Source organism: Staurois parvus, unplaced genomic scaffold (assembly GCF_062004578.1).
Source record: "Staurois parvus isolate SC_StPar_1 unplaced genomic scaffold, SC_StPar_1.0 ptg000350l, whole genome shotgun sequence".
In the NCBI taxonomy this organism is placed as follows: Eukaryota; Metazoa; Chordata; class Amphibia; order Anura; family Ranidae; genus Staurois; species Staurois parvus.
The window spans coordinates 3,871,646-3,886,498 of record NW_028318146.1 but is presented as its reverse complement, the minus strand read 5'-3'; the positions used below and the strand labels follow the sequence as shown (position 1 = coordinate 3,886,498).

Genomic DNA, 14,853 nt, shown 5'->3' with positions numbered 1-14,853 from the left:
TTAAGTATGGGGGTGATGTGTGCATGTTTCAGAGGGGAGGGGAAAGTGCCTGAGGAGAGGGAGAGATTGAAGATGTGGGTGAGGGAGCGTAGGATGGAGGAGGAGGAAGGTCGTAGGAGTTGTGAGGGGATAGGGTCGAGGGGGCAGGTGGTGAGGCGGGCATCAGAGAGGATCTTGGAGACTTCCTCGATGGTAGTAAGGTCAAAGGTGCGGAGTGTTGGGGGAGCTTCAGTATGAGGAATGTAGGGTGGGGTGGAAGAGGAGGTCAGAGCAGTGGTGGGGCCGTGGGAGAGGGGTGATGAGGGGGTAGCTGAGTGAGGGTGAAGGGGGTTGGAGAGAGTTTGAGCAGCGACGAAATCCCTGCGGGTTAAGTCGAGGGGGAGTGGGGATAAGGGGGTAGCTGTGTGAGAGGGGACAGGTTGAGAGGGCGTGTGAGTTGCGGCAATGTCCTTGCGAATTGTGTCAATTTTGTTTTTGAAGTGATTGGCAATCTCAAGGGCAGTGAGTGAGGTGCTGGGTGGAGGTGGGGGTGGAGAGAGTAGAGAGTTGAAGGCAGAGAAGAGTCGGCGAGGATTGGAGGAGAGGGCCTTGATGAGGGTCAAGAAGTAGGCCTGTTTGGCAGCATGGAGGGAGGAGGTGTAGGTGCGGAAGGCAGATTTGTAGCGGGTGAAGGCTTGTTTGGATTTGGTTTTGCGCCATAGTCGCTCCAGGGCACGACTTTGTCGTTTGAGGGTTTTGGTGTGATCAGTCTGCCAGGGCTGGAGCGGTCGGGGTCTGATGTTGCGTGTGGTTAAAGGCGCTAGTGAGTCAAGGGCTGTTGAGAGCGCGTTGTTGTAGGCGGTCAAAGCCAAGTCGGGGCAGGACAGGGGGAGGATGCGGTCGTGGAGTTGATCAGCTGCAGAGTGGAGGGAGGCAGGATTAAGGTTGCGGAGGTTACGGCTGGTAGTAGTGTGACATTTGGAGGGGTAGGCGTTGGAGGACGAGGAGATAGAGAAGGTTATCAGGTTGTGGTCAGAGAGAGGGAAGGGGGTGTTAGTGAGGTTGTGGGGAGCGCATCGGTTGGAGAAGACAAGATCAAGGATATTTCCGTCGGAGTGGGTGGTGGATTGTATGCACTGTGCAAGTGCAAAGGAGGAGGTTAGGTGGAGGAGACGGGCTGTGTCCGGGTTGTCGAGGTTGACAGGGATGTTGAAATCCCCAAGAATTATGGTGGGTAGCTCAGAGGAGAGGAAGAAGGGAAGGAGGAGAAGTCATCTAGGAAGCGGGGTATGGATCCAGGAGGCCGGTATATCACAGCAATCTTCAGGGGGGTTGGGGAGAATAGTCGGAGGCAGTGGGCCTCGAAGGAGGAGAAGGATAGGGAGGGGGGGTTTGGGAGGACTCGGAAGGTGCTCTGCGGTGACAGGAGCAGACCAACCCCACCACCTTTACGACCGTTAGGCCTGGGTGAGTGGGTCCAGGTGAGACCTCCGTAGGAGAGTGCAGCAGGGGAGGTAGAATCAGTGGGCTGGATCCAGGTTTCCGTAATCGCTAAGAGGTTGAGGGAGCGGGAAACAAAGAGGTCGTGGATGGCGGTAAGCTTGTTGCACACCGAACGGGCGTTCAGGAGTGCACATGAAAACGGGGGGGAGATTTTAGGGAGCAGGGGGACAGATACTAGGTTGCGGGGGTTGCAGTAGGACGTGGAGGTGGGAGGATGTTGAGCGGGTGAGGGAGGTGGAGGGCCAGGATTCGGGGAGATGTCCCCCGCGGCTAGGAGGAGGAGAAGGGTGAGAAAGGTGGCATGGGAGCAGGATGTGCAGGAGCGTGAGAAACTCCTAGTGGAGGTGTTGGGGTCAGTGGGAGAGAGGAGTAATAGGAGGAGGTGGTGGGTGCCATAGAGGGGTGAGGGAAGCAGTGAGGACACGATATACAAATGTTTGGGAGGGGCAGAGGGATATAGTGAATGGAATTTGGGAACGGAGGAGAGGAAAATGAGAAGGAGGAGTGGAGGAGACATTTTGGGGAGGTGAAGAGAGCAGTAGTAGGGAGATGATAGCAGTGAGGGGGAGATGTACAGGTTGTGAGGTGGAGCAGAGGGGTAGAGAAATGAGATTTGGGAACAGAGGGTAGTAATATGATGAGAAGAGGGGCGTATTATATAAAGGCACACAGAGTGGGTCTCAGGCATGTTAGAGGTTTCCCAGGGTGTTTGCTTGCAGTCTTCCAGCATGCAGTAGAGTTTCTTGCTGTTGTTGTGTCTTCCTGCTGCTTGAGTTCTTCTGCTTTAGTTCAACTGCTGCGTTTAACTGCTTCTTCTATGCACTCGTTCGAAGCCGCACCCCATCAGAGACTGTGCCCCCCATCAGAGATCTCCCCCATGAGCTGATCTAAATTTATAGGGAGATGCTCAAATGAGCATTCAACTCCACCCCAATTAGAAGCTGATAAAGATCACATGAGGAGTGGGGGATGATTCTCTCAGGAAACAGACACCAGTCGTAAAAGGGTGCAACTGAAGGTGAGAGCTGATCAACATATACAAAAATATAAATACACCATTTGTTCTGAATATAGCAGGAGTCAATGCGTTTTGGAGTTAAGAGTGGAGGTAGGAGAAAGGAGCATTTACCCAGGAGGAAGGCAGCAGGAGTCAATGCGTTTTGGAGTTAAGAGTGGAGGTAGGAGAAAGGAGCATTTACCCAGGAGGAAGGCAGCAGGAGTCAATGCGTTTTGGAGTTAAGAGTGGAGGTAGGAGAAAGGAGCATTTACCCAGGAGGAAGGCAGCAGGAGTCAATGCGTTTTGGAGTTAAGAGTGGAGGTAGGAGAAATGGCAATTAAACCCTTCTCCATTCTGTCCAAAACTTGAAAAAACACTTAAAGCAGGAATTTTTCTTTTCATGCAGTGGGGCTGTGCCCACACTGCATGGATTAACTGCTATTTTGTCCATGGGTGCACAAAGGCTGTACTCACCCGATCCTTCGGTCCTCTGACAAACAGCACTCCCTCATGTCCAGCAGTAGACTGTTCCTGCCATCCTCACGTCCAGTGCCAGTCTATGGGCATGATTATGTCAGGAACAGTCCACTGCACAAGACTGCTAGAATGCGGGGTGGTGGTGGTGGCAGTGGCAGGAGCAGCAGGGACTGGTCTTGTTCTGGGAGGATCGGCGGATTAGGTATGTATATTTCTGCTCTCCTCATTCCTAGACAAAAATGAGCAGTTAACCAATGCAGTGCGGGCAGAGCCCCACTGCATGGGAAAAGAAAGTGGCATTACAATATCCTTATTATCCATAAATAATCCATGCACATCCACTACTCAAAGTGGTATCTCACCGCCATAATTATTTCCTCTCCCGTTCCTCTTCTGTTTAAAACAATCATTACATGTTAATTGTGGTCATGTGCACTACTTCTATGCACACTACATATCTCATAATCTATAGTCCATACAGTGGGACCATAGAGAATGAATGTTGCCATCCTCAAACAGGAAGTTGGATTACAGCAGCAAAAAGTATGTGATGCTGGGACAACCAGTGCCGTCACATACCCTAGTCCTGTGTAAGCTAGAATTCCAACAACTCTTAGCTCATACAGGACAGGCTGAACGAAATAGCGGGGGATCAAAAGGAAGACAAAGATATTCTGCTGCTGGGTGGGCTACATTAAATGTAATTTGTTGATTTTTGCTGCATTGTCCATTTAGGAATTATGGCTCAGATAGGGGGTGGGTTAAAGTTTGGTCAGGCTAACTGTTAGGATAGATTAGAAGTCAGCATTTTGGGCCACTGTGTAAATTAGATCAAAAGCCCCACATTAAGTACTATGGCACCAGGAGGTTCCAGTATCGAAAAATGATGTATTGCGCTGATGGAATTACAGACAGAAAAAGCTGACCATCTCCAGATTCATGATAAAGAGGAACTGTAGTCATTGGGGTTGATTTACTAAAGGCAAATAGCAAGTGCAGTTGCTCCAGAGCCTAGTAAATGAGGTGAAGTTCTGCTGACTTCCATCATTCAATCATTATTTTCCTTGCATGTGATTGGGTATTCTTTGCAAAGTGAAGCTTTCGTTCATTTACTAAGCTCTGGAGCAACTGCACTTGAAAAGTGCAAAGTGTATTTACCTTTAGTAGTTCAACCCCTTAACGGTTTTGGGGTATATATTTGGAAGAGATCAGTTTTACTATAAATAATCCCATCAGTGCTTCTTCAGATGTAGAAAAAAAAACAGTTTATATGTTTACTTTCTAATTATATATATGTGCATGAGGCAGGCAATATGATCGAAATTGAGGAAAACACTTTTTTTAATTCATGGCAAGAAATACTTTTATGAAACAAATATAAAAAAATGCTGCGCTCCTCCTCTAAGTGAAAAATATCAAACTAAAATCAATTCATATTTCCAAAGAAACCATATCATAAACCAAAAATATATCAATATAGTAAAAACATGTGATCAACAAAATAAGATATGACATCCCGTGCTTATCATTTGCAAATAATAAGTCTCTGTGAATAAGTGGTGACAAATACCAGTGATTCAAATCAATAAATAATTCCAAGTGACTTCCTTAGTGAGATTAAGATGTGCGCTCACCTCCAAGATAGCCTATACTAGGCTAATAACGCTTGTGTTCACTATATGGAACAGTAGTGTGTTGCACCATATGAGGAATGGTGGATCCCTCTCAGCCAGCTCTCTGTGTCCTATCCCTGCTGGGATCTTACTCTTTCGCTTCTTCTCCCCTGCTTTCCTCTCCTCTGCATATGCCCTCAGTGGAAAGAGAAAATTCCAGAGATAGTGCTTTATCCTTTATAAAAACTTTAATAAGGTACCCAATTGCACTCACATATAAAAAAGTAAAAAACCGCTTTTGTATGATTCACAGTTCCCTGATGAAGCCGCGTGACCAGCGGCGTAACGCGTAGGGGAGGGGCTACGACGTCACTGGCCATTCGAGGACGACAGGTTCACATCAGGCATGCGGTGTTTGGCATGCTGAGGACGCAGCTCTGTATACACAAAAGCGTTTTTTTTACTTTTTTATATGTGAGTGCAATTGGGTACCTTATTAAAGTTTTTATAAAGGATAAAGCACTATCTCTGGAATTTTCTCTTTCCACTGAGGGCATATGCAGAGGAGAGGAAAGCAGGGGAGAAGCAGCGAGAGAGCAAGATCCCAGCAGGGATAGGACACGGAGAGCTGGCTGAGAGGGATCCACCATTCCTCATATGGTGCAACACACTACTGTTCCATATAGTGAACACAAGCGTTATTAGCCTAGTATAGGCTATCTTGGAGGTGAGCGCACATGTTAATCTCACTAAGGAAGTGACTTGGAATTATTTATTGATTTGAATCACTGGGATTTGTCACCACTTATTCACAGAGACTTATTATTATTTGCAAATGATAAGCACGGGATGTCATATCTTATTTTGTTGATCACATGTTTTTTCTATATTGATATATGTTTGGTTTATGATATGGTTTCTTTGGAAATATGAATTGATTTTTAGTTTGATATTTTTCACTTAGAGGAGGAGCGCGGCATTTTTTATATTTGTTTCATTATTTACACATATAAGGAGGATGTGTTGTATGTTAGCGCACCTTTATAATTAATTGTAGGTGGCTCGCAAGTTATACTCTGTTTTTTTATATAAGAAATACTTTTATGTTTATAGAAAGCACTTAAAGCCTTCATATGGCTGAATGTTTCGAAAGTGTTTATTATATGGTTTAGTCACATGAGCTTCAATTTAGAAAACACAGTTTGACTCCTAAAATGCTGCTGAAGTTCCCAATTTAATTTCCTTATTTGGAGAAACTCATGTACCTGTTGTTCCAATGTGTTTTTTCTGCATTTTACATGCAAGATTTTAACACATACTGCACAAAACGGGGGTACCATAAAATAAAAACCACAAAGTAAGCAAGTCTTTGGAACACTCATTACTTCAGTGTGCAATATATGGTGCGTTACTTGATACACGGTTCACTGTGACTGCCACACCAGTGCATCATGTGACACTTTGGTATGCTGTGGTGCATTGTGTTGCGGAGGCCCTATAATACCCATTTGATGTTTATTTACTGCCTCTTCAAAATGAAAGAGCTGCTTTACTGCAACATATATTAACACATGACATAACCCACTTAATCAATGTGTGATTCTGGCCTAATTCATGTTAAAAAAAAGGCAATTTGTACGTATACATTTGTAGAACTTTCAAGGCCCTAATATACAGATTTTATCACCCGATGGAGCATATCATGAAAACTTTGGCCTGTGTATGACATGTGAGAAACCATATCAATAAACCAATGCTCTTAGGATTTAGTAAATTAAAGAGGGAAATGGTGAAAACCAAACAGCTGTCCTGTGTTGTGACGAGAGGTGCTGCAGTGTTATAAAGCAGATACCGCCGGCTGGCAGAAATCTTTAGCAAATCAAGTCTCACTAGCACGTCTCATCAGGATAGAGCTTTATTGGCAGACAGCACGGGGGTGGTTGTAACCCCAACATCTGGAGCAACGTTTTTCCATAAGACGTATACTTACAGTTGGCCTTTGAGTTGGATGTCGACATTGGTGCTCTTTTTTGTTGGCTCAGGGTAATCCAACATGCACTACATTGCCAAAAATATTGGGACACCCCTCCAAATCATTGAATTTAGGCTTTTCAATCACCTCCATGGCCACAGGTGTATAAAATCAAGCACCTAGGCATGCAGACTGCTTATACAACATTTGTGAAAGAATGGGTCACTCTCAGGAGCTCAGTGAAATCAAGCGTGGTACCTTATTAGGTTGCCACCTGTAAAATAAGTCCACCAGTGAAGTTTCCTTGCTACTAAATATTCCACGGTCAACTGTTAGTGGTATTTTAACAAAGTGGAAGCAACTAGGAACAACAGCAACAATGGTAGGCCATGTAAAATGCCAGAGCGGGGTCAGCGCATGCTGAAGCACACAGTGCGCAAAAGTTGTCAACTACCTGCAGAGTCATTAGCTAAAGACCTCCAAACTTCGTGTGGCTTTCAGATTAGCACAACAACAGTGCGTAGAGAGCTTCATGGAATGGGTTTCCATGGCTGAGCAGCTGCATTCAAGCCTTACATCACCAAGTGCAATGCAAAGCTTCTGATGCAGTGGTGTAAAGCATGCCACCACTGGACTCTAGAGCAGTGAAGACGTGTTCTCTGGAGTGACAAATCCCTCTTCTCTGTCTGGCAATCCGATGGACGTGTCTGCGTTTGGCAGTTACCAGGAGAACGGTACTTGCCTGACTGCATTGTGCCAAGTGTAAAGTTTGGTGGAGGGGGGTTTATGGTGTGGGGTTGTCTTTCAGGGGTTGGGCTTGGCCCCCTAGTTCCAGCGAAGGGAACTCTTAAGGCGTCAGCATACCAACATTTTCTTCAATTTCATGCTCCCAACTTTGTGGGAAGAGTTTGGAGATGGCTCCTTCCTGTTCCAACATGACTGCACACCAGTACACGAAGCAAAGACCATAAAGACATGGATGAGCGAGTTTGGGGTGGAGGAACTTGACTGGCCTGCACTGTCCTGTCCTTAACCCGATAGAACACCTTTGGGATGAATTAGAGCGGAGACTGCGATCCAGCCCTTCTCGTCTGACATCAGGGCCTGATCTCACAAATGCGCTTCTGGAGGAATGATCAAACATTCCCATAGACACCCTCCTAAACCTTGTGGACGGCCTTCCCAGAAGAGTTGAAGCTGTTATAGCTGCAAAGGGCGGGGCCAACTCAATATTGAACCCTACGGACTAAGTCTGGGATGCCATTAAAGTTCATGTGCGTGTAAAGGCAGGCCGACCAATACTTTGGCAATATAGTGTAAATTGCTGAACTATACTGTATGTCTAATGGAGAGTTGTCTATTCCTTCTAAAATCAGTTCAGTGCCTTATAGAAGGCTCCTATGATAAGACATTGGTGTGTGGAAAAATGTCTTTTCCCTATTTTTTCATCTCCTTCTGCCTTCTGTTTTCTCTCCTTTGTCCCCTGTGTCTGCCTGGGGTGTGGTTTCGGCTTGCCCCACCGTTTTGTCATCCGTATGTACAGCACTAGAAATTTGAAATTGCTGTTCCTTCCTGAAGAGACAGACTAAGTCTGTGAAATGGGTTGAGAAGGCATGCCATTCCACCATTGGTTACAACATTGGAAACCATATACTGTGATAATATACCCTAAGTGAAATGATGTAACAGTTTTTTTTACTTTACAGTGGTGTCAGGCATGCCATATGCAACGGAATTATGTACATGATATAGAGGAGATGTTCCAGTTTTCTTTTAAATATGTAGTTTTTTAATCCGATTTATTGATATCAATAAAAGACATTGATTTTAGATATTATCACCAAGTCAGTTTCATCTGACTTGCATCTTCATGTGCTGCAAATGTCACTTTTAATATGATCTGTAAAAGGTCTATTCTGAGCATACAATGTGCTGATGAGACTCGATTTGCTTAGATTTTTAGACAGGCTACAATCTTTCAATCCAATCTTCTGTTAAGCTTTGTGGAGAAAATTAGCCAACATGCCTTTTTACTGCATAATAGGCAGCAACTTGGGGATCACCTGAGGAACAATACAACATCTAGAACTTGTGTGTAGTCACTCATCTTCTTTAGCATGTGTTAGCTAAACGGGTCTAAAGCAGAAAAAATAAGTAGCACCGCAATAGCAAGGAAAGAAGTGAAAATGAGTATTTTACTGATTTCATAACTCCCCGTTTTCAAACAATATCCTGCTTTATCACCAAGTTCTTCTTCAGAAAATACAGTCAGCTTATTTCCCAGCACGTTTATGAATTATAAAGGTTTACAATGCATGCACCGTATTGTACTGTAGACGTAAGACTGCAGAATTGAGTCTTCATGATACTGTACGTTGTTTTTGGAAACAAATACCTTTTGCTTGGTGCCACTAAGTCCGGTCCTATAGATTAGTGTGCTAAAGTAAAATCTTTATCACTGTACCAACTGGATTTTCAAATGCCAAATTATTTTTTTTCCAGTAATGTGTTGATCTGCGCACTATGTAATTGATATTTATCAAGAGGAAAATTGACATAAATAAGGAGTTTTTCTGTCTATGAAGCTTTTAGTATGGTTCTTAGCTGTGACAGCTGGAGAAGATGTGACCTTAGAATAATGATGTTCAAAAGAATGACTGTGTGTTACAAAATGAATGGACTGTCTGATAGGGGAACTTAGACCTCCTGTCCATGCAAGTTGTTTGTTTTCAGCACCAGGAGATCAGTACTTTTAGATTTGGGTGCAGGACCGTTGTGTTTTCGTGGCAGTGCACCTGGGGCAGCATAATGTAAATATACCTAAGAAAGGGGTTACTTTAGTGTTTGTAATTATTTTAGCGGTCAAGATTAGTTGAAGTTCAGGTTTATCTGGTTGTAGGAAAACTTGTCTGAGAGAAATAAGGAGGCTGCCGTTGTTACATCTCATTCTGCAAATTCTAGTTGTCTGGCTATCATCCCGACCCTCTTGGTTCAAAATGTTGAGTCACTAACCGAAAAGTCATAAATCCTTAATCTGCAGTTGTTTCAGAACTCAGCATTTGTTCTTCATTAGTAAAACCAGTGAATGACCATATAAGCAAGACAACTAGCATTTCAGAAGGGGTGTGAAATGGAAATCCACATGTTTCTTTAGGAAAAGATTTAGGCAGCCTATACATTAGTCATTTCTTTTCACTCAGTCAGCATGTTGAACAAAATAAATGACTCTATTTCCCCATTCTCACATTCCAGGTAGATGAAGGAATCCCTCCCGCTCAGCTATTGTGTTCTGATGGTGGGGATTATTTCTCTGAGCCCCCTCCAGTCACTGGTTGACATCCTGTCATTTAAACATTCCCTGTTCTATTGACTTTGTCCTATTAGATAGACTTTAGGGCCCTATATACATTTATACAGTCTATTAGGTGTGATAATACCCATGCTTTGAGTTGAGTTATTTCGAATAGAATGTCAACACCCAGCAAGAGAACAATAAACAGACCCTTTTTTCTGATGTACTACAGCACAGCAAATTGCACAGTAAGAATGTTTTGGTGCTTTGCAAGGTGACCTCTACTGTACAGTGCACTCTGGTGCCATTCACAATCAATGGCGCCACAATAGCCTGCAGGGGGACAGGTACTTTGACATGTGTTGTATCAATGCAAATGATGCGTTAAATAGGTCCTCAGTGTTAGGTTTACGTGAGCAAGGGTTATTAGGAATGTTATTATCGCCCCGCCTTTTTGCACCAGTGATGAAAACTAGAAATGAGGGTACAATTTCTCATTCTACTCCCCAAGAGTAGGGGGTTTGGCTTAGGTTTGGCGCCAACTTTGGTTTGAGGCAAAGTGCACATTTTCACGATTTGTTGAAAATTCATATTTTTAGCCAAAAATATGTGCTTGTTACAACCTTTTCCACTTTGGAACCAAATAATGTGTTTCTTCACAGGCATGCCGAAACGGTTACTATCAACATTTAGAACACCTTCTGTTTTACGGCGCCAACATGGGGGCACAAAATGCATCTGGGAACACTGCGCTGCACATCTGTGCCCTCTACAACCAGGTCAGTAGTGTTTTTCATTAGAAAAGTAGCGATTTAGTGGTTTCGTATGTATTTCCTTTATTATGGTCAAGGCTAAAAGATAAGATCTTGAAAAGCATTTTCCTTTTTTTCAGTCATTTAAATATGAGATGTTGCACATTAAAATTGTGTATTCTCATTTTCAGCCAGCGGGTGGAACGCTAGACTTCAGAAGGTTGTCAACAATAACAGTCTACATATTTCTACTTTTTCTGTCATGAAAATTTGTCTTTCCATTTTGTAGACTTTGTTTTGGATTTGTGTCTTGTTCTCTGTACAGATGAACAGAACACAAAATGTTTCTTTACAGAGAATGTAGAAGGTGCAGTGCTGCTGTTGAAGAAGGTTTCCTGCTGTTGAAATTTGATTGTAACTTTGGGAGTCAAGTAATAACTTATCCCCTGCTGTATCAGTGGCTGAGTCTAAGAACTTGTGTGGGAAGAAGAACTAAGAAGTTTTAACAACTTCAAAGTTCTAAGAACTTCAGACTCATATGTGAGTCAAATGTGGTATGCTTCTGAGATTTTTTTGTCTGTAAGTACTCAGTGGGGGAGGTTTACTAAAACTGGAATACTCAGAGTCTGGTGCAGCTGTGCATGGTAGCCAACCATCTTCTAACTTCAGCTTGTTCAATTAAGCTTTGACAATAAAACCTGGAATCTGATTGGTTTCTATACAGATTTTGCATGCTACAGTTTTAGAAAATAACCCTCCACAAATTGCTTATAGCAGCTTCTGAGCTGCATCAAGCTGCTTTGAGTTGCTGTTGCTTTCACATTGACTTACTGTGTATATTGTGAATTAGTGCAGCCAACAAAAAAGTGACTGTACATGAGCCCTAAGACTCAAGGGTAAGCTCTAAAATGGTCATTAAAGCAAGACAGAAGAATAAGGATGGCCACAGTGATGTAACAACAGTAAAAAAAAAAATGTGATTATGTAAAGTAACAACTAAGAATGAATATTTTACTGGTTTGGTTATAGAATTTTGGCAGCAAAGTACTGTTTGCCCACCATCATTGCTCTGCATCATGCATAAATATTGACCAACATAACAGAGGCACAAAGAGATGCAAACATGCCTGTTGTGCAGGCCTGTCACTCCTTTTGTTTTAATATACAATAGAGAGGACATAATTTCTTTGATTTATACAATGCAGATATATATATAGCTGTCCTGTTAAATAAAAAATGTAAATTCTACTCTGTATCCTCAAGGGTATTGTGATGATAAGGAAAACATAAAAAACAGTTTATTGTCTGTAAGTTCTGATCCTTTTTTTCTAAAGCAGGCCATATACAGTATACAGCTGGTAAAATAAGTATTGAACACGTTACCATTTTTCTCAGTAAATATATTTCTAAAGGTGCTATTGACATGAAATTTTCACCACATGTTGGTAACAACCCATGCAATCCATACCTACAAAGAAACCAAAACAAATAAATTCAGAAATGAAGTTATGTGTAATAAAATAGGATGACACAGGGAAAAAGTATTGAACACGCTAACTGAAATGTATTTAATACTTTGAACAAAATCCTTTGTTGTTAATGACCGCTTCAAGATGCCTCCTGCATAGAGAAACTAGTCGCCTGCATTGCTCAGGTGTGATTTTGGCCCATTCTTGCACACAAACAGTCTTCAAATCTTGAAGGTTCCATGGGCCTCTTCTATGAACTCTGATCTTTAGTTCTTCCCATGGATTTCCAATTGGATTCAAGTCAGGTGTTTTGCTGGGCCATTCTAGCAGCTTTATTTTCTTTCTTTGAAACAATTGAGAGTTTCCTTGGCTTTGTATTTGGTATCATTGTCTTGCTGTAATGTCCACCCTCGTTTCATCTTCATCATCCTTGTAGATAACAGCAAATCTTTATCAAGAATGTCTTGGTACATTTTTCCATCCATCCTTCCTTCAGTGATATAAAGTTTACAGTACCATATGCTAAAAAACAGCCCCACACCATGATGTTCCCACCTCCAAACTTCACTGTTGGTATGGTGTTTTTGAGGTGATGTGCCATTTGACCTCCAAACATGGTGTGTATTATGGCATCCAAAGAGTTCAATTTTGTTCTCATCTGACCAGACTCTATACTCACAGTATTCCACAGGCTTATCTAAATGTCGTGCAACAAATTTTAAACTTGCTTCAACATGCTTTTTTTTTTTTTTTTTTTCTTTGAAACAATTGTACCTGCAAATTCCTGGTCTTTTTGAAGTGCTCCACAAGTGGTTCTTGGAAAACTCTTCTTATGATTCTTTTCACTCCTCGGTCACAAATCTTGGGAGGAGCACCCAGTTTATGGTGAAATGATGTTCTTACCACTTTCGGATTTTGGCCATAACAGTGCTCACTGGAACATTCAAAAGTTTAGAAATCTTTCTGTAACCAATGCCATCAGTATGTTTTCCAACAATAAGGTTGCAAAGTTCTTGAGAGAGCTCTTTGCTTTTACCCATCATTTTTGTGTGACACCTTGGTAATGAGATACCTTTTTAGAGGCTACCAGTTGAGGCTGAACAGCTGATATTAATTTGCACTGACAAGGGGCAGGATTGCTCTCTAATTACTGATAGATTTCAGCTGGTGTCTTGGCTTTCATGCCTTTTTGCACCTTCCTTTCTTCTTGTGTTCAATACTTTTTCCCTGTGTCATTCCACTTTATTACACTTAACTGAATTTCTGAATGTATTTTTTTTGGTTTCTTTGTATGTATGGATTGTATGGGTTGTTACATCATTACAACATGCGGTGAAAATTTCATTTCAATAGCACCTTTAGAAATATATTTACTGAGAAAAGTGCTGACTTGTTTATCGCTTAATTTACCCGTTGTATGAGCAAAGGTACAGTGTCACTTTAAGTATTAAAATGCCTCTACAGGGACAGTGTGATCCCGCAGGTGCTCAATACAGGTGTAACATCAGAACAGCACTGAGAATTATTTTTGTAAGACAAAAGAATATTCCCAAGCTGCCAAGGTAGATAGAATCGACTGTGTGATAGCAGAACACAGAGTGCTAACTACCACTTGTGGGAAGCCATCACAAAGGAAGCCTACTCAGGACAAGGAAGTATTGTCCTCCTGTCTAGGAAGCATGCAGTAGACTGACAATTCCTTTTTCTCCGCTAAAACATTTTGTCAGAAGGTATAATGCTTTCCCGCCTGGAAAGGTCTTTCTGCATATCTAGCGATCAGTAATCTTCTTTTACAAAAATCTAATTTTTTTATTTTCTCATTGCTAGAACCAACATATTCTATAATCCTGCGCAGGTAGAATAATGTAGGTACATCAGTCCTGTGCTGAGTGATACTGCAATTACCCTTTTTAAAGGTAACCTGTCATGTATTGAGCTGTTTTAGAATGAACACAACTGCTTGATTGCAGGCGCAACGAGGCAACAGAAAGTACCTTAAAAAGCAAGTTGTCTTCTATTACATCTAGGTAGCCCCCCTGTTTTGAGCATCCTCTTTATAGAGACATTAAAGGACACTTTTACCTTTATATTAAGCTACTCTAATCACCAAAGGCCCATGTATGAGAGGAATTCTTGGGCCCTGAATTCAACCACTGCCCAAATGCAAGTACTTGTTCATAGTGTATAGATGTGGGTGAAGGAAAGGTGGGTGGTAAGAAATGAAGGTACTCTCTGCCCCATACCATTTGAACATAATGGGGTGGATTTTCAAAAGGAAAATCGATTGTGCACTTTGCAAGTGCAGTTGCCCCAGAGCTTAGTAAATGAAGTGAAGCTCTGCTGACTTCCATCATCCAAATATGTGGAAGTAAAAATGCTGTTTTTTTTATTTTCCATGCATGTGATTGGTAGGTGTGCAGTTGTGCCATACTCTTTCCATTTTCAGATGATGGATTCAACAGTGCTCCGTGAGATGTCCAAAGCTTGGGATATTTTTTTATAACCTAACCTTGCTTTAAATTTATCCACAACTTTATCCCAGACCTGTCTAGCGTGTTCCTTGGCCTTCACAATGCTGTTTGTTCACTAATGTTTTCTAACAAACCTCTGAGGGCTTCACAGAACAGCTGTATTTAATATGAGATTAAATTACACACAGGTGGACTCTTATTTACTAATTAGGTGCCTTCTGAAGGCAATTGGTTCCATTAGATTTTAGTTAAGGATATCAGAGTAAAGGAGGCTGAATACAAATGCACGCCACACTTTTCACATATTTGTAAACATTTTTCCTTCCAC

The 14,853-nt window shown here is 42.2% G+C and overlaps 1 protein-coding gene across 4 annotated transcripts in view; it reads left to right on the top strand.

Annotated features, from left to right (window-relative positions):
- Positions 1-14,853, top strand: part of SHANK2 (SH3 and multiple ankyrin repeat domains 2) — a 791,629-nt gene that overhangs the window by 256,519 nt on the left and 520,257 nt on the right. For all 4 annotated transcript variants that reach the window (XM_089684605.1, XM_089684599.1, XM_089684598.1 and 1 more), the window contains exon 8: positions 10,496-10,612. In XM_089684605.1, the coding sequence (XP_089540731.1) occupies positions 10,496-10,612 (117 nt within the window). The remainder of the gene's footprint in view (positions 1-10,495; positions 10,613-14,853) is intronic.